This window comes from Choloepus didactylus, chromosome 1 (assembly GCF_015220235.1).
Source record: "Choloepus didactylus isolate mChoDid1 chromosome 1, mChoDid1.pri, whole genome shotgun sequence".
NCBI lineage: Eukaryota > Metazoa > Chordata > Mammalia > Pilosa > Megalonychidae > Choloepus > Choloepus didactylus.
The window spans coordinates 36,285,099-36,305,051 of record NC_051307.1 but is presented as its reverse complement, the minus strand read 5'-3'; the positions used below and the strand labels follow the sequence as shown (position 1 = coordinate 36,305,051).

The window sequence follows — 19,953 nt, the reverse complement described above, 5'->3', positions numbered from 1 at the left end:
GTAACAGGATTGCTGGATCATATAGCAGTGCTGTACTTAGCTTCCTGAAACTGCCAAGCTGTCTTCCACAGCAGCTACACCGTTTTACATTCCCACCAGCAGTGAATAAGTGTTCCTGTTTTTCCATATCCTCTCCAACACTTGTAATTTTCTGTTTTTTTTTAACAGTGGCCATACTGTTAGGTATGAAATGATACCTTGTGGTTTTAATTTGCATTTCCCTAATTATTAGTGATGTTGAGCATCTTTTCATGTGTTTTTTAGCCATTTGTATTTCCTTTTTGGAGAAATGTCTTTTCGAGCCTTTTTCCCGTTTTTAAAATTGGCTTGTCTTTATTTTTGAGTTGTAGTTTTTTTTATGTATATATTCTGGATATTTGGATATGTGGTTTCCAAATATTTTCTCCCATTGAGTAAGTTGTCTTCTCACTTTCTTGACAGAGTCCTTTGATGCACACAAGTTTTTAATATTGAGGAGGTCTCTTTTATCTGTTTTTTTGGTGGTTCATGCTTTGGGTGCCTGCCACAAGACCTTGAAGATGCTTCTCTATATTTTCTTCTAGGAGTTCTATAATCCTGGTTCTTATATTTAGGTCTTTGGTCCGTTTGAGTTAATTTCGTACATGCTATGATATAGGGGGCCCCCTTCATTCTTTTGCATGTGGATATCTAGTGCTCTGACATCATTTGTTGAAGAGACTGTTCTTTCCCAATTGTGTGGACTTAACAGCCTTGTTAAAAATTAGTTGGCTTTAAATGTGAAGGTCTATTTCTGAACTCTCAATTAGATTTCATTGGTAAATATATCTGTCTTTATGCCAGTACATGCTGTTCTTACCACGTAGCTTTGTAATTTGCTTTAAAGTCAAGAGGTGTGAGTCTTCCAACTTCTTTCTTGTTTTTCGAGGTGTGTTTGGCTATTTGGGGCCCCTTACCCTTTCAAATAAATTTGATAATTGGCTTTTCCATTTTTGCAAAGTAGGCTGTTGGAGTTTTGATTGGGATTGTGCATGTTTAACTTCCCTATATTTGTGAATTTTCCAGTTCTCTGCCTGTTACTGATTTCCAACTTCATTCCATTATGGTCAGAGAAATTGTGTAATTTGTCTTTTTGAATTTATTGAGAGGTGTTTTGTGACCCAACATGTGATCTCCCCTGGAGAATGATCCATGTACAAATTTGGTTGCTATTTGCATGGGGAAATCTTTCCCCAGCCTTTTCACTTTAAACCTATTTTTGTCTTTAAGACAAACCACCTGTGCTAACGTTTGAATTGTCAAGATTTGAATTTAATCAGGCTTTGGGAAGACCAGAAAAAATTCATAACAAGTTAGAATTTCCCCAGGTTTTATATCTGGACAGGTATGAGTTGCTGTATAACATGGCTTGGTTTTGTAAAGTGCATATAGTTGGATCAAGCTTTTTTATCCATTCTGCCAATCTGAGTCTTTTGATTGGGGAGTTTAATCCATTAACATTCAGTGTTATTACTGTCAAGGCAGTGCTTACTTCAGCCATTTTATCCTTTGGTTTTTATATGTCATATATAATTTTTTCTCTCTTGGTACACTTCTAGGTACCCTTACTAATCTTCATTTGATCTTCATTTCTTCGCAATACTCCAAAGCACTCTCTCCTATCTTATCCTTTCAGCCTGCAGAACTCTCTTTAGTATTTCTTGTAGGGCAGGTCTCTTTTTGACAAACTGTCTCAGTTTCTGTTTGTCTGTGAATATTTTAAACACCTCCTCATTTTTGAAGGACAGTTTTGCTGGATAAAGAATTTGGGGCTGGCAGCTTTTCTCTTTTAGTACCTTAAATATATCATACTGCTGCCTTCTCTCCTCCGTGGTTTCTGATGAGAAATCAGGACTTAGCGATGAATTGCTTTTCTCTTCTGCTTTCAGAATGCTCTCTTTATCTTTGTCATTTGACATTTTGATTAGTATTTGTCTCAGAGTAGGTCTATTAGGATTTTTCTGTTTGGAGTACATTGTACTTCTTGGACTTTTATATTTATTTCTGTCATAAGAGTTGGGGAATTTTGGGCCATTATGTCCTCAAATATTCTTTCTACCCTTTTCCCCTTCTCTTTTACTTCTGGGATACCCATGATATGTATGTTCATGCATCTCATGCTGTCATTTAAATCTCTGGACACCCTGTTTAATTTTTCCCATTCTTTTCTCTGTCTGTTCTTCTATTTGTAGTATGTTGATTGTCCTGTCTTCTGGTTCGCTGATTATTTCTTCTGTTCATGTCTTCTGTTGCATGCCTCTAATGTATGTTTAACCTCTTGTATTGTACCTTTCATCCTGATAATTTGTTATGCTTCTTTTTATATTTGCAAATTCTTCTTAGTGCCTGCAGATTGTCTTCTTAATATCCTTTATTTCTTTAGCCATGTTTTCCTTCATCTTGTATTGATTTAGGAGATTTGTTTGAACATCTTTGGTTAGTTGTTCTAAATTCCATGTCTACTCTTAAGTTTTAATTTGTTTCCTTGACTGGGCCATATCTTCCTGTTTCTAGTATGCTTTGTAATTTTTGCTGGTGTTTAGGTATCTGATCTGATTTTCTTGATGAATTTACTCTGAAGATTGACTGGCTTTGTGTTAAGTTCCTTTATTGATGTTTGGTTTAACTTATTCTAGACTTTTAGAATAGCCTGTGTTTAAGTGATCAAATTTTTTTTTTTTTTTTTTAGCTCTTCTTCATCTGCTTCTTGCCCTGGATATGTAGTACAATTTTTAAGATTGCACTTTTTGTGCAGTTTTTTCACCTCCAGGAGAAAGCTTCCCTCCCTCTGTTCCTTCTCTGCGAATCTTGATACATTCTGTGTGTTTTGTTTTGCCTCTATTGGTTTTTAAACTCCTTTCATTATCTCTAGCTGCCTTTGCCTGGAAAGCAAATTCTGGGAGGAGGGTCATGCCAGAGGACCTCTTCAAGTCAGTATTTCCCATCTAAAACAGGCCCAAGGTCCCACAGTGGGGCACAGACCAGCTCCAAAGTGCGCTGGGGAGGGAATCAGGAAGGATACCAAAACATTTTGGTGGCTTCCCCAAACTGAGCTTTCCTGGCCTTTTCAGCAAAGCAGCCCTTCAGCTTAATGTTCTTTACAGCCTCTGCTCCTGTTGGGGCAGGGTTGAAACAGTGGCTGCTGCTGCCTTTGTCACAGGGTTGAAACAGTAGCTCAGAGCCAGGATTCAGTGATCCTTCTTCATTAATCAAAAGCCATAATCAGTGACCGGCTATGCCTATCCTGGGATGTAAACTAAGTACTAGAGGAGAAACTTCCCAATTCAAAAAATTAATTCTAGTCATTTTTAACTACCTTCATTCATGTGCCCTTTTACTTTAAATAATAAACTTCCTGCCTGTATCTAATATGGTATATGTATGTATGATTTCTCCAATTTAATTTTTAGGTGAAACTTTGTAAAATTTCTTCTAGCATTTTAATATCATTTGATGCAGCTTTGTGAAGGGAAATTTGGCAGAAGTTACGTTTTTAAATGAGTGTGCCCTGTGACCTAAAGAGTTTAGCTATCATATGTTATTCATAAGTGCTCAAAGGTATTATAGAAAGACATATTTATAAATAGTTTTTCAACTAACTACTGCCTATTAGAATTATATCAATATAATTTTATAAATATATTCTATGTGATATTATGCAGATCCTAAAAAATTGTGTAAAACTGTAAACTAACCCAGAAGGATTTGAGATAAGGTTATAAGTTAAACTTGTGTAAAAACTTTTAAGCTAGGACTTCCGAGTAAGATGGCGATGTGGGGCATGGTATATATTAAGCTCTTAATGTTTGCTGCATTGTTTTGTACTTCTGTATTTGCTGATTCACAAGTCTGTTAAATTTCCTTTCTCTTCAAATCATATGTTTGTGTAGAACTTGAAGCTGTTATATGAAAATAATTCTTTTTTGAAGTTTGGTTGAAATTCATGCTTAGCTAAACACTCATCAAAGTGTTTGAGGGGTAGAGGGGATTATAGCTGTACTCATTTCATTATTATGCTATGACTCACACCATTTAGGCATTTAGTTCTTTAAAGGGTAGTCATTTTAAAAGATTTAACTATAATTGCCACAACCATAAATTTTATATATGTTAGAGATAGATTATTTTCTTAAATTAGTCTGAATTCCAGCAGGAAAATCAAATTTTAAAAAGTCATGATCAGAATTATATTTTTAGTTTTTAGCATGAGAGTTGTGATCATTTTATGCCATAAAAATATTTCTTTTGAGGTACTTCATCTTAGGAGTTACTTTATTAGAGGTTTTTGACAGTATGATTGATTACATTAAGTAAAAGTGAACATTTGTGGGAGTAATATTGACACAGCTATGAAGAAGCCAGAAGACTGTAGCTAGAAACCATGATTTCAATCAATGTCTTTCTCTTTGGGTTTGAAATTCTAATGAAAAGAATTATCAAGGAAGGATGGGTGTTAAAAGACTTTTCTCTTTCCTGATTGTGTGTTTGTTATCCCACTCTTGGATTTTTAAAAGGTTTGGAAAACTTTGAGGAAGAAATTGAGTAACTAAATTGTGTACAAAATCAACTGTTTGTGGTATCAGCATTGTAATGTTGAATACAAAAATGCCAGCACCAACATCCTGTGCCTAAAATTGCAGTAGGTAAAACAGATTTTTTGTTGTTTTGTTTTCTTTCAGCATTGGTTTACCGAACTACCACCTGTGCTAACGTTTGAATTGTCAAGATTTGAATTTAATCAGGCTTTGGGAAGACCAGAAAAAATTCATAACAAGTTAGAATTTCCCCAGGTTTTATATCTGGACAGGTATGAGTTGCTGTATAACATGGCTTAGTTTTGAAACAGTTTAGTAACAAAATGAAGTATTGTGTTTAGAGGAAAATTTTGCTTAATTTTCTCAGAATTAATCTTCACTTTTTACATAGCATAACTAATATTATTTGTCAAGCAAAATGGAGATCTTTTTGTGTTAGAAAAGTGTAGATAACTGTGAATAATGCTATAAGGAAGTAGACAAGACTGTTTCTATAATCTTAAAATTCTGTCAGAATTTTTTTTAAATGCTGTTTTGTGTTATCTGACTTTTTTTTAAACAAAATTTTGATTGATCTTCTGTGCTAATGGCTAGACTTAATATTGTATCCACTTCCAAGATATTTCAAAATGCTAATGATTGCTGTTTTTGTTTTTCCTTTTAGATACATGCACAGAAACAGAGAAATAACAAGGATTAAGAGGGAAGAGATCAAGAGACTGAAAGATTACCTCACAGTATTGCAGCAAAGACTAGAGAGGTATTTTATCTTTTGCAAAATTATGAAATAATTTATTTTGGGTGATTCATAATTCTAGGAGTAGATTATCAGTTTATATTGATATTTTGCTTCAATAGTTAAGTTTTGTTAGAAACTAAAAATAAAATCCATTCTAGGCTTTTGTAAGATTATTTTAGAGTTTTAAATTAATATTCTTGTTTTCGACAGGTAATATTCATGGTGCTGGAAACATACAAAATTAAACCAAGTATTGAGATGTCTTTTGTTTAAGGCTAAATAGTACACTCGAGACTTCCATTAAACAAATGGCTTTCTCTTTCTTAGCGGAGAATATAACCTCTCATTTCTACCAGGGCCTTACAGAAGCTCTATAAAGCAGGAGAGCAGGCCAGGTGTAAGACTGTGGGAAGGGGGAACCTGGAGAGCACCTGTCTGTGTACACGGAATGGCTGCCATCCAGCACTAGTGGGGCGGTGCCAGGCATAGTTGTGGTCTCTCTGTTGACTAGAGCATCTGATTATTTCCAAAAGAGGCCAGAATCCAGATTGTCATATGTTCTGCAGGTCAGACAATAAAAGGGCACAAGCTGAAATGTGACTTGAGGGGTCTCAGTTTGCAACCTCTGATCTCATCTATATTCCATATTTTGTAATAATTTGAAAATTAAAAGCATAAAACTTTTTATACAAAGTTATCTAATTTCAATAATTTTATGCTTTAAAGTATCAGTAATCATATTGAGAAGTAATCAGAGGTAAAATTGTTGATTCATCTTGATCATGAGACTGATGACAGATCTAAAAATAGGAGGAGACAGGAGACAGGACTGTCAGAGTTTTGTCTTCCTATTGAGTTTCAACTTATATCAGCATTTAAGAATTGTAACAGTGTATACACACGTTCAGTCACAGTCACCTTTGGTTTTCTTCCTTTGGAAAACACTTATTCTTGAATGTATATTCAGTTTTACTTTTTCCACTTGAAAGCAAAATCAAATTCATTGTTGAGAAAGATTTATTGATATAATTTCACCATGTTTTATGACAATTATTGAAAAAAAAAACAAACAAATGGGCTGTATATACAAATAAAAGCATTCATACATTTTATGGTTAACAGATATTTAAGCTATGGTTCGGGTCCCAAACGATTCCCCTTGGTAGATGTTCTGCAGTATGCATTGGAATTTGCCTCAAGCAAACCTGTTTGCACTTCTCCTGTTGATGATATTGACGCTAGTTCCCCACCTAGTGGTTCCATACCATCACAGACATTACCAAGGTAAAAAGTTTTCTTGATGCAAGTGACAGTTATGTTACCTATATTACATAATAATGTATGCCTTTAAAGAAGGTTTTGTAATGCATGTTGCGATTTATTTTAATGAACTCTTAAAAACAAAATGTTTGCTTAGAAGATTTCATTATTTCAATATTTTTTATGGTTGTAGTTTGAAATTTTCGTCATATTTCTTTTATTTAGAATTATATGTATTTTGGGGGGAGTATGTAGTTAATATAAATTTCAACCTTTTTTATGATTCATGAAAATAATATCGTTACAATAGAATTTGTGTTTGTAATGTAAGCTGGTAAGTATTAGCAAGAGAGGTCTTTATAATGTCAGTGTACATAAATTTGGTTCCTTTTATTAAAATAAATGTATAAAATTAAGCCATTTCTACCATAAAGCCACAATTTCATCCTTATAATAATGCAGTCCTCATATATTAAGCATCTTATTAGGCTATTAGATCAAGCCACATATTTCTTTTTAAGATGTTTTTCTTTTGAAGTTATAAGCTAATTTAATGCTGTTGTATTTGGCACAGTCCTTGTCCAGAGTTTAAGTGTGGAAAGTTCAATAATAAATATCCTGTGTTTTGGAAATACAGCACAACAGAACAACAGGGAGCTCCTTCTTCAGAATTTCCTAGCACATCACCAGCAGCAATTGCTGCTGTTTCATCAAGATCAGTAATACACAAACCATTCACTCAGTCCCGGATACCTCCAGATTTGCCCATGCATCCAGCACCAAGGCACATAACTGAAGAAGAACTTTCTGTTCTAGAAAGCTGTTTACATCGCTGGAGAACAGAAATAGAAAATGACACCAGAGGTAAGAAGTTTCTCACAGCATAACTACTGTCACCTCAGATGGATATGTATAATATTGTTAAAATTGAGAAGGAAAATTTCCTCTGGCTTTCATATTTAAATGTTATAAAATCTTTTTTTTTTTCCTAGAAATGGTTTGACATAATCTATTTGGGGTCCCTATTTTTATGGTCTAGTATCAGACTCAGAGGGGATGGAAGATTTTCCCAGGATTATTTAGCTGATAAATGACATAGCAGGTGATCTAACTTTCTAGGTTAGTGCTCCAAATTTATACCAAACTTGTCTTTACAGCTGTACCATTGGTGAAATATCATACAACACCATAGTTGTTCGTATTATGTACTTTTCCTGACATTTGCATTATAAAGCTCAATGATAAAAATTTTTTTCTGTAGGCTTGAGAATTAGATATGTGAATTCTAAGTTTTAATCTGCTCTGACAGATTTCCAAATATGATGTAATATGATATATAAGCCCAATGCCATTCTGTGATAGAGTTTTAAATGGCATGCAGCAAAATAAGAAAAGTAAGGACAGTGAGTTTTGTGTTGTACATGTATGTGTATTTGCATTAAGTTGCCATCTATCCTTGCTTGAAAGAAACTCTCCTTTATTCCAAAGTCGTCTACATTTCTGTTGTTAAAATGCCCATTAAAAAAAATGAAGCAATGTTACTGTTTCATGGTAGATTTTATTATTATATTTTTCTCCTTCTTTGTAAAAATACAATACCCTTTTCTCTCCTCCCAACTGTATCCTAATTTTGTTATCTGTGAAAAAAGAAAAATATAAGGACTAGTGTTCTGTTCTACAATATTGATTGTTAGATTTTAGATGATCAACTTGACTCTTTATATACAGTCTCTTGTATTTAAAGATCAGTCCTAATTTAGTAGGGTGTGATGGCAACTATTAACAATTAGCATTAGTAACTGTAAAGATTTTCCTTAGTATTTTTCATATATAAAGGTGGTTTTTATATTTTAATTCATTGAATAGTATTCATTAAGCACACAATGTTCACCGAATACTATGCCAAGTTTTGGATAATTTTCTACTGGCCATGGCAGATTGCATTTGTTTTTATAAGATTCCATTCAGAAGGGTGCAAGCTAGGAAGCCTTTGATAGCCTGTCTTTTCTAAGTTGGAAATCACTCTTTTGAAATGATACTTAATGCAGTCTTTCCCCATTATAGTGCTATGACAGTTGTGTTGGGAGAAGAGTGGGGCAGGGGGGTTAAAAGTAATTTATTTTATAAAATAAACTATGAAAGTTTGTGGATTAAAAAAATGAATTACTGGAGCTTCTTTTTAAAAATATTAACTCTCAGCTCTTGAATTCCAATAGGCTTTGTTGAATGAGCGAAGAGGTGAAATTTATGTATGGTCTGTCTCACTTAAAGCTGGGGTCCTTTTTTGGAAGCATATGGAGTCTGTGAGAGCATCTGTCTTACAGAAAGAAAAGGTTGAGAACCACCAGTATATATTATTTCTTGGTTTTCTTTTATTAGACCATACTTTTTAAAGGACAACTGATAAATAAGAATTTACCATATTTTTACAGATTTCTAAATAAAAAGGTTCACTTCTTCCATTAGTGTAATTGAATCAAATCTCTATTCCCCAACATTAGGAAATAGTTTTAATGCTTGTCTGTCCTGATTTTGCAGTTTTCTCAATGTGATTTGCCATGCAAAAGATAATTATTAAACATTCTTTTCCTCTACTTGATTTTTTTAAACTTATTCCCAAATGTATGCTTTTGAGTATATTAGTTGTTAGTATTATTTTTTAAACTGTTGTATAGTATTCCAAAGTATTGGGTATATTGTAATTTATTTAAGTAATTTCTCTTCTTATTGTCAGTGCAAATAGTGCTGACCTTCTGTCCACGTATTTATACACTCCTGTGGGGATAAAAAATGTTCCGTTTCTGCTCCAAAATATGTATATTTTAAATTTTAACTGCTATTGTCAAATTGCCCCCAAAAACATTGAACCTGTGTACATTCCCACTAATTGTGTTTGAGAGAGCCTGTCTGCCAGTATCTTTCCCAGCCCTGGAAACCTTTTCATCTGAGGCAGCCTAATATCTGTGGCAGCCTAAAAATGGTATTTCATTGTTTTAATTTTCATTTCCTTAATTATGAATGAAATTGAGCATTTATATTTTTGTGTAAATTTCTTGTTTGTGACATTTGCCCATTTTTATATTAAGCCATTTGTCTTTTTCTTATTCTTGATAGAAATGTTTAATGTATTATGGATATTAACTCTTTGCCTATAGTATGTGCTGTAAATACTATTTTCCCAAATTGTCATTTGCCATTTGACTTTCTTTCTGTTGGTTTTTGCTTGTTTCTTTTGTTTTTATAATGTAGATTTTCTTAAGTTTGGTATGATCTTATATTTTAGATTTCAATTACTGGATTTTCTATCATGCTTAAAAGGGGATTTCCTCACTCTAAGGTTACTAATATTTTCCTGTCATGTTTTTTGAGAATTTCTTCCTGATTCTTTTTAACAGCTTCATAGTATGGAGTGACTATGCTATAATGTAACCATATCCTTGTTGACAGATGTTTCAGTTGTCTCCAGATTTTAATTATTATGAAAAATATTGATGGAACATCCTTCTTTCTGAGAAATTTTGTGTATGGATGATTGAAGTAAAAATGCTAGATAATGAGATTCCCATAATTTTCTTTCAGTTGTGATTATGATGGATCTTTGTTCAATCACATATATGTACATGATCTGTGCTGAAGTTACTTTATTTCCTTCTAATGTTCTGTTTTATATCGGTATGTAAAGGGGTCTAGCTTTAGTTTTCATTGAAACCTTGCTTTATAGTTTTAAAAAGTTGTGTTATTGGCTCTGTACATTTTCTAGGTGAATCATATTTTGTTTTACTTTTTAATTATGCATTCTGCTACATCTGTTATTAAGGAGGATCATATTTCATTTTATATAGACTCCAGATAGTAATATTTTTGGTAACAGTTTTAGGAAATTTTCCTTATTCGTCTATCATGTTGGTAAGAAAACATTTATTCTCTACCTTGTAAGTGTCGGTAGAAAATACTTGATGTAAATGATACCTTATATTTTTAGATTTGCAGGAAAGCATATCCAGAATCCATCGAACAATTGAACTAATGTACTCTGACAAATCTATGATCCAAGTAAGTGAAATTTGGAGCTAGTACACATTACCAAAACTATTTACATATATTTTCATTTATCTTTCTGTTGTTTATCTTAACCTAATTCAAATTCTCCCTTACATGTTTTGTTATAAAATGGCTGAACTTCAAGCTTCCACTAAATATTTCCCTCATTCAGTTGTGTTCTTGTATTTGTTACTTACCCTTCTTTTTATTATTTTACAGTACAATTTAACCAAATTTTGAGAGGCCTTAATAATTAAAAAAAAATTCCTTTGGGAGAAAATATATGGTTTTTTAAAGATAGTAATAAGATTATGGGAGAAAAGTCTAGGGCTCAATTGCATTTTAACTTCTCGTCTACATCATATAAGCCAGTTTGTTAAACTCAGCCATCAAATTATAATTGTGAAGATTTATACAAATCATGTGCTGTTTATATAACTGTTCATTGTAAGTTTTTTCTTAAAAAGAAATAATCTAAGTTGGTAACAAATGTGTACACAGTAAATACATTTTCATGTATTTGAAAATCATCCACTTTATAGCTACACACCTATCTGCCTTACTCATTGCTAGCTTACTTCCCTCTTTTTTTCTTTTTATTTCATGGATTAATTTTTGCAAAATTTTCATCCCAGCAAATTTTCTGGGGTTTTTTGGGGTTTGTTTGTTTGTTTTAATACTCTAGTGTTACCCTCCAAATGGTTAGTTTCTGGGTTCATGGAATGTGATATAATAGACCATGTAACTGCAGTTTAACTCTTCTGTTTTTCACATTTAGGTTCCTTATCGCTTACATGCCGTTTTAGTTCATGAAGGCCAAGCTAATGTAGGGCACTACTGGGCATACATTTTTGATCATCGTGAAAACAGGTGGATGAAGTATAATGATATTTCTGTGACAAAATCATCATGGGAAGAGCTAATGAGGGACTCTTTTGGTGGTTATAGAAATGCCAGTGCCTATTGTTTAATGTACATAAATGATAAGGCACAATTTTTAATACAAGGTAAGAAAATGTAATATATAGGGTGCACATGTATTTTTAAATAAGTAGCACTCTTATATGACTGGTCTGTGGTGTGGTTAGTTAGGTGTAATTCACTCAGAGAGTGATGGATAGGATTAGGAAGTGCTATTGTATTATTGTAAGTGAAAAAACTGAAATTGAAAGATAAGGTGATTAGGGGTGAGAAGTGTAATATATTTTGTACTCAACATTAACTATCAGATACATATCTGACATTCTTTTCTCCTTGCTTTAAATCCTTTAATGGCTACATCTACATATTGTCTTATATTCAAGTTCCTTAGCCTAGCATATATACCTCCAATTTCTGGCCTCTAACTGTTTTATCCATCTTTGCTTACCACCATTTTCCATTCTGTATTTTATATACCACACTGATATTTTAACTTCTTTCTGTATTCTGTTCATATCATATCATTTAGCCTATTTATATCTACGTCTTCTTGGGTTTTTATGTGTCACTAATGTTCTTCTTTCTTTGTTCTTTTGCTTAATTTTTTTGCCTCATCTGTCAAGACCCAATTCAGGTGTCATCTCTGCAAAGTTTTTCTTGTCCTACCAGAAAATATCTGTCCCCATGCTCTCATAGCATATCTCAGTGGTGCATTTATGTTTTTTGTGTGTTGGAATTCTGTGTTGACTTGTCTTTCCCACTTCACTCTGATCTGCTCAAAGCCAAGGACCATGTCTGAATCATTTCATTTCTGATATTCTAGTATGGAATTGTTTATAGAAAGCACTTAGTAAATGTTTCTTCAAACTGATAGAATCTACTTTCCTTTGGTATTAAGCATTCAGGAAAATAAGCTAGGTAGTCCATTTATGACTGAAAAGGTAAAGGTTTTTCTTGTTTTTTAATAGGTGGTAGAGGATGAGTAACCTTTAAATACTACTTAATGTTCTGAACAATATTGCTGTCTTGGATAAGTTTTCATAATTGTATTTTTACTTTATGGCTATACTTAACTGTTTCATCCGAAAAGGAATTTTGAGCTTGATAAGGTTATTAAATTGTTTCTTCTCATTTTGCAAAAGTTCCATTTCATAAATATTCAAACATCTGGTATTTTCTTATAACAGTAAACATAATGCTGTGTCAGCATTTGAGTAGCAGAAATTTTTACTTTATTTCCTATGTCTTATTTCTATTATTCAGATTTTTAAAAAATATGAAAGTTGAGAACATTGCCTGTAATGATTATCAAATATTTGTGTCAGTGTTTTTTTCTGAGTGTTTTGAGTTTTCTTTTATTTTTTAGGTAATATTGTTTTGCTAAGTGGTAATTAATTCATAGTGTCAATCTGTTTTGAATGTATTCTATCTTAAGCTTTGCATTTTTCCTTTAATTCTTGGTTTTATATTAGTTTTTGAAATATGATTTACAGAGGAGTTTAATAAAGAGACTGGGCAGGCCCTTGCTGGATTAGAAACATTACCACCGGATTTAAGAGATTTTGTGGAGGAAGACAACCAGCGATTTGAAAAAGAACTAGAAGAGTGGGATGCACAGCTGGCCCAGAAAGCTTTGCAGGAAAAGCTTTTATCATCACAGAAACTGAGAGAGTCAGAGTCTTCTGTAATAACAGGTTAGTACATTTTTATTAGATTGTATTATCACTATTATTATATCTATTATTTTATTTTAAAAATAAGATATACTCATTGAGAAAACTTCAGACATCATAAAATATGAAAAAGGCAGTAAAAATCATCTGAAATTCCAACACTCTGAAATAACCACAGGTAACAAGTTAGTGTACCCCTTTGCCAGATAACAATTCTCTTGTCCATATATTTTATCAAGATTAATGAGATTATTCTATTGACTCTCCCTTCTGACTCTCTTGCCTACCTTGAGTGGACGTGATCCTTTTTTGCAAGAAGGAAAAGCTGTGAAATCAGCAAGAAACCTACATCAATTCACTTATGCTCTCCAAAGAATGAACTCTAGTAATTTCATACTTGAGCAAAATAATAATACTGCTGTATCTATGTATATTTTGTGTAAAGCTGTAATGCCACATTAGTACAGATTATTTGATTTGATTTTTTTCAAAATTCTTAAAATTAAAAAAACAAAATTGGCCAAACAAAATATGTTATAAAAGTACAAAAGTATATAGACACTATAGTAAGTCAAGAAATAAATTTATAAAAATTGAAATATTAAAAATATTCTAAAATAAAGTATTAGCTAATAAATTAATAAAATATTCAAAAGTAACACTATGAAAATGGAGAAAATGTGTTCTTTAATCAAAATTGAAAATGAAATTTCTTTTGATCTTAAATATTAATTTCATAATCACTAAGTCACAAATATATTTTAGGGTGACATATTTCCTGCTGCAATAAAAAGTACTATTTCTCCTGCACTGACTGGGGAAATGAGAAGAGATGAATTAAACCCAGATATTTTCGTGAAGCACATGTATCTTTTTTTTTTAAATAACTTTGAGCGGATCTTTTTGAATAATTTTTTCAATGTCTGCAGTGCTTTGTTTTTTGTTTTTTAAGAAAGCATTTCAGGTCTTTTTTTAATTTTATCTCATAAAGACAGAGATTCCCATGGAACATTACCTAGGTGGGTTTCAATATTATCATCTGAACTTTAGAAAAAATTTTTCTTAGAATAGAAGATTTGTAATTGTACATTACAGTCTGGTGACTAATTTAATGCATGCACATGTCTCCCAGAATTATAGTTTGTTTTTGCATAAGTTGAATTAAGTTATTGATCTTGATCTTAAGCATATGATTCAGAATTTTTAAAAGACCAGAACAATGGTATTATACCAACAAAGATATAACATTTTGATACTTTAAAGTTGTACAGTGTACCTGAATATTATAAACCACCATTGTAGTCTCTAATGAGCGTACCATTATTCAGGACTTTACTTTCTTCCCATACATCAAAGTCACTACATAGAACAGGTGATGCTCTGTAGGTTCACAAAAATGTAGTTTCGTTACAGTGACTGTGTACACATTAGTGGGAAATGAACCTGATCAGTCAACCTAAAAAGGTTTCTAAGCTCAAGTCACAGTACAGTAACTATATTATAGTTCCTTTCATTTTCAAGCCAACTCCATTCCTTTGTGATTTCATCCTTTGTCTTCTATATGAATCCTTTGCAACTGCTTCCCAGAAACTCTCCAAAGAAGCAGCTCCTGTGCTGTTCTTCCCTTAACTCTTTCATACTCGATTTGCATGTTGCTAGTCTTATTTAATAGAAGAGAAGGGCTGCCCAAGGTTCAGGTGACTCCTCCATTCATTTGTTAAGCTCCAGCTATGTTCTTGGCTCACCTATATTTTGTGGTACCAAAATGTTACATTCTTTGCCATCCCCTCTTATCTTTTCTGTTTCTCATAAGTCTTTCCAAATTTACGGACTTAACACAATCTATTTCTACAAACTCAAACTAATAAATATTCCCTACTAATATTCCTATCTGAAAAGGACTAGCCAACATTGGCTCACCTTTTACATTTGTCACTTTGCCTTCTCTCTGTATAAAAGGACCATCTCTATCTGTTCCACACCCTTTTTTCTTTGTTATTACTTCCTACCATACCCTGTATGTGCTGTTTTGCAACTTTAAGAAATTCAGTGGTGGATATTGGGCATATATTTTCAGGTCTCTATTTTTAGTTTTTAAAATAATATTGAAGAGAATGCAGATACATTTTTGAAAGGAGCCAAAATACCTAAAAGAAAAGATGAAGAGAAGGAAATGGTCAATTCATATATAACTTTTACAATAATTATTTTCCAGAGTGGGTTTTTAGAAAGCAGTAGAACACTGCCTCAAGAGGAAACCACTGTGTCCTCTATTGAATTTATGGCAATGTGTTCTTTGAGTTACTAGGAACTGAATGTGCTAAATCTGTAAATTTGGGAAGCGAGATTATGGTTGAAAAGATTGGTTTCTCTTGCTATTTTGTCTTTCATATCATGATAAGAAATCCATCCTCTGTTGCAGAGGAGTTTAACATATCACAGTCGAATAAGGGAACTGGCTAATATTCATGGAACACTTAACCCTATCATTAGTAGAGAAACTTTATTTTAATTCCCATTCCTCTTCATAGTTTTCAAAGTAAGTAATTTGTCTAATTTGGTATAATACTTACAGGATCTCAAAGAGAACTGTGTTTTTATCTCTTAGGTACACATTAGGATTTTGAGTGAGAAATAGAAATAATGCATGGTCTTAAAGTCCATCTTCCCTCACTGCATATCTTCGCAATAAAGTTTTAATGCAAGAACCATTAAAATACAATTTCTTCTGAATTGTATTCCAAATAAGAATATTACTGTACATCAGTTTCCCAGTATAATCCATTGTTTTACTGAAACTGAAATAAATAATAAATAATGGGAAATTATTATTTAGTGTATCTCATGCTACCTCCCTAAACCTACTTTTCTGCAAAGAAAAACTTACCTGAACACTTCTGTTCAGATTTCTAGCCAAATTTTTTTTTATTTGATGTCTTTTTTTTTATCTTCGTTTTATTGAGATATATTCACATACCACACAGTCATACAAAACAAATCGTACTTTCGATTGTTTACAGTACCATTACGTAGTTGTACATTCATCACCTAAATCAATCCCTGACACCTTCATTAGCACACACACAAAAATAACAAGAATAATAATTAGAGTGAAAAAGAGCAATTGAAGTAAAAAAGAACACTGGGTACCTTTGTCTGTTTGTTTCCTTCCCCTATTTTTCTACTCATCCATCCATACATCTTCTTGACCAAAAGGGGGATGTGAAAGGAAATGAAATAAGCTTCAGTGGCAGAGAGATTCCAAAAGGAGCCGAGAGGTCACTCTGGTGGGCACTCTTATGCACACTTTAGACAACCCTTTTTAGGTTCCAAAGAATTGGGGTAGCTGGTGGTGGATACCTGAAACTATCAAACTACAACCCAGAACCCATGAATCTCGAAGACAGTTGTATAAAAATGTAGCTTATGAGGGGTGACAATGGGATTGGGAAAGCCATAAGGACCACACTAGCCATAGTTTTTTATTAAGGGTGTGTACATTACCAGTGGAATTGTTTTCTGAGTACAAACAGCACACCCCACCTAAGGCGTACTGGATCAGAATCTTTGGAAGAAGCATCCATAATATGTACTTTTTAAAAGATCTTCAGATATTTCTGAGGTCTGCCTCTGGTTAAGCAGCATGGCTTTAGTCTGTGTTTTTAAACAGAGAAATTACTTTGAAGGAATGTAATGATCAGAGCTCTGCCTGAGTTCTTATTTTATTTGTGTTACTCTATCTTATTCAAAATTGATTTGAGGTTCTTAACAACAACGTAAATAGCACAACCACATTACAAAAACTTGAGAAACCAAAATAGACAAAAAACTAAGGGTAGAAAAAAATTAGGTAAAAGTGGTTAAGATTAGTATGAAATGCATTCCATAAGATATCACAAATTTTGTCTAGGGATGGGATGCAGATTTGGCTCTGGGACTTCTTCCTTACAAATACTCTCTGCAAGTTAATAAATAAGCTGATGTTTCAGGAAATTACAGTTGGTTCCTGAGAGTAAGACCCAGAAGGATGAACAATATACTCCATCTTCTCAAGTGCCTTGAAAGTATGGACTGGGAAGTAATCTTATTTATATTGCCAGCATCTAGTATGATTAATTATATTATTTAGGGAGGTGGACTAAAATTGTGTGCTGCTAATGTAGTTCTTTGTTCTGGATAAATTTTAGGTTTAACTTGGGTTCCTAAGCACTCCCTTCCACACCATCAAGATTCTGTTTGGGGTGGAGCCCAGGAATATAGTTTTAAAAGCTCCACTGGTGGTTCATTATACTGGCTCTCTATAGGTTATTCTTTGGGTGAACCTTTGATTTTTGAATACATTTCTAGATATGGATGGACTGCATATCTTTCAAGCAATCCTCTTTAAATAGTCTTCTAAAAGTGACTGAAATAAGTATGACTTATATGTAAGTCAAGGTAGTAAACACTTCTAAAAAATATCTCAGATATTGTCCTTTTTTAATTAGCTGATTCAGAGCAGATCTTTGGGCTTTACCAGAAAGCCAGTTAGTCGTTGAGTTGACCCCCTCTTAAAATGTTGAAGAACATAACCAAGAAATATGCATAAGTGAAAGTCCTTCCCTTCTAACCCCCTACTTATACATAAAGGTAGTCCAAAGGAGTGGGGCCAGAGAAAATTCTGGGTCTTCCATAATAGTCAAATAGTTGAATGAAGTTCCTATTTGCAGCATAGAGCACACCTAGAAAATCTCTTAAGGTGGGGGGGGGAGCTATTAGAAAATCTCAGTAAAGCACCCACAGAACAAATAAATGATTTGGAAACTACTTTAGATACGGAGATGTTATAAGCCTCCATACATAACTGTCATTCACAGCAAAAAGAGTGCATTTAGGAATTTATAGTGCAGGTAGGAAACTAAGGAAGATTTCTAGGATGAATTAAGAGTAACTAGTGTTACAAAAGTAATCACCAGCTGTCTTCCAAGTAGTAGCCTGAACAATATATTAAATTGAGGAGCTTATTAGTATATAAAGACAATTAGGACATGAAGTAGAAAACATCATGATCTCTGTTTATTGAGTTCTTAGCATTTACACAGGTCAGCAGTGATGAGGTTTTTGTGGGGTAACAGAATGAGCAAAAATGATTATGTGTTATTTACACAGTAAAAGTGAAACTTTTTTGTACTGATATTTTAAATAATTGCCTAAATGTAGGATATTCATTGTGTGAGCCATCCATACAGAACACAGTATAATCAGCAAAAATTACATTGCCATGAAAAATGTTTGTTTTATCAAGTTGTTAAGCAGTGTATTAGGATAATCCCCTTTTTGTTTATGATAAAAGTGTGTGTTTTGGTAAAGTATGGACATATATATTACCAAAAGTATTAATAGTTCTTATTTCCAGTAGTAGAAAGAGCTTTTCATTTTCCTCATTTTGCTTATTTGTTTATTCTTGTATTCTCTTGGCTTGACAAAATGAAGCCAAAACCTCTTTTTTTTTAATCTGCACTGCCTTTTTAAATTCAGTTTTACTGAGATATATTCACATACCATACAGTCATCCATGGTGTACAATCAGCTGTTCACAGTGCCATCATATAGCTGTGCGTTCATCACCGCAATCTATTTTTGAACATTTTCCTTACACCAGAAAGAATCAGAATCAGAATAAAAAATAAAAATAAACACCCAAATCACTCCCCCCATCCCACCCTATTTTTCATTTAGGTTTTGTCCCCATTTTTCTACTCATCCAGTCATACACTGGATAAAGGGAGTACGATCTACAAGGTTTTCACAATCGTACTATCACCCCTTGTAAGCTACATTGTTTTACAATCATCTTCAAGAGAGAGTCAAGGCTACTGGGTTGGAGTTTGGTAGTTTCAGGTATTTACTTCTAGCTACTCCAATATATTAAAACCTAAAAAATATTATCTATATAGTGCATAAGAATGTCCATCAGAGTGACCTCTCAACTCCATTTGAAATCTCTCAGCCACTGAAGCTTTATTTCGTTTCATTTTGCATCCCCCGTTTGGTCAAGAAAATGTTCTCAATCCCACGATGTCGGGTCCAGATTCATCCCCGGGAGTCATATCCTGCATTGCCAGGGATATTTACACCCCTGGGAGTCAGGTCCCACGTAGTGGGGAGGGCAGCGAGATCACCCGCCAAGGTGACTTAGTTAGAGAGGGCCACATCTGAGCAACAAAGAGGAACTTGGGGAGACTCTTAGGCACAATTATAAGCAAGTTTAGCCTCTCCTTGCAGCAACAAGCTTCACAGAGGCCAGCCCCAAGACAGAGGGTTCAGCACATCAAGCCATCAAAAACTTCTTTCTTTTGTATGAGGGTACTTGGTAATAGTATGTCTCTTAATTAATTCTTTTAAGACTACTTTTCTATCAGTACCCTATGTTTCATCTAAACCAGATTAGTCCTCTTTTTTCTTCCATGTAGGGAGCTTTCTATCCTCATGACATTGTTCTTGAAGTATCCTTTGTTTAAAAAAATGTCCATTCTTGAAATTTTACCCATTCTTTAACATCATCCTTATTTCCAAAGTCTGCGAATTTATCTCATATCACTCTTATAGCAACTATTATCTTTTCTTCTGAATCTCAATCTATTTTCACTACCAATTCATCATATCCCTCTTTATGTTGGACTTATAGTTTGGTTTGCTTTCCATTATAGAGGCTTACCGATAGCAGGAATTTTATTAGCTTTTTCATCTGTTCTTACAAGTGCTTTTGCATATGCTATTCCTTCTG

The 19,953-nt window shown here is 33.4% G+C and overlaps 1 protein-coding gene across 6 annotated transcripts in view; it reads left to right on the top strand.

Annotated features, from left to right (window-relative positions):
- USP25 (ubiquitin specific peptidase 25) overlaps positions 1-19,953 on the top strand; it is a 203,654-nt gene that overhangs the window by 136,337 nt on the left and 47,364 nt on the right. For all 6 annotated transcript variants that reach the window (XM_037833390.1, XM_037833370.1, XM_037833407.1 and 3 more), the window contains 7 exons: positions 4,698-4,825; positions 5,218-5,313; positions 6,415-6,576; positions 7,190-7,416; positions 10,535-10,605; positions 11,372-11,600; positions 13,008-13,208. In XM_037833390.1, the coding sequence (XP_037689318.1) occupies positions 4,698-4,825; positions 5,218-5,313; positions 6,415-6,576; positions 7,190-7,416; positions 10,535-10,605; positions 11,372-11,600; positions 13,008-13,208 (1,114 nt within the window). The remainder of the gene's footprint in view (positions 1-4,697; positions 4,826-5,217; positions 5,314-6,414; positions 6,577-7,189; positions 7,417-10,534; positions 10,606-11,371; positions 11,601-13,007; positions 13,209-19,953) is intronic.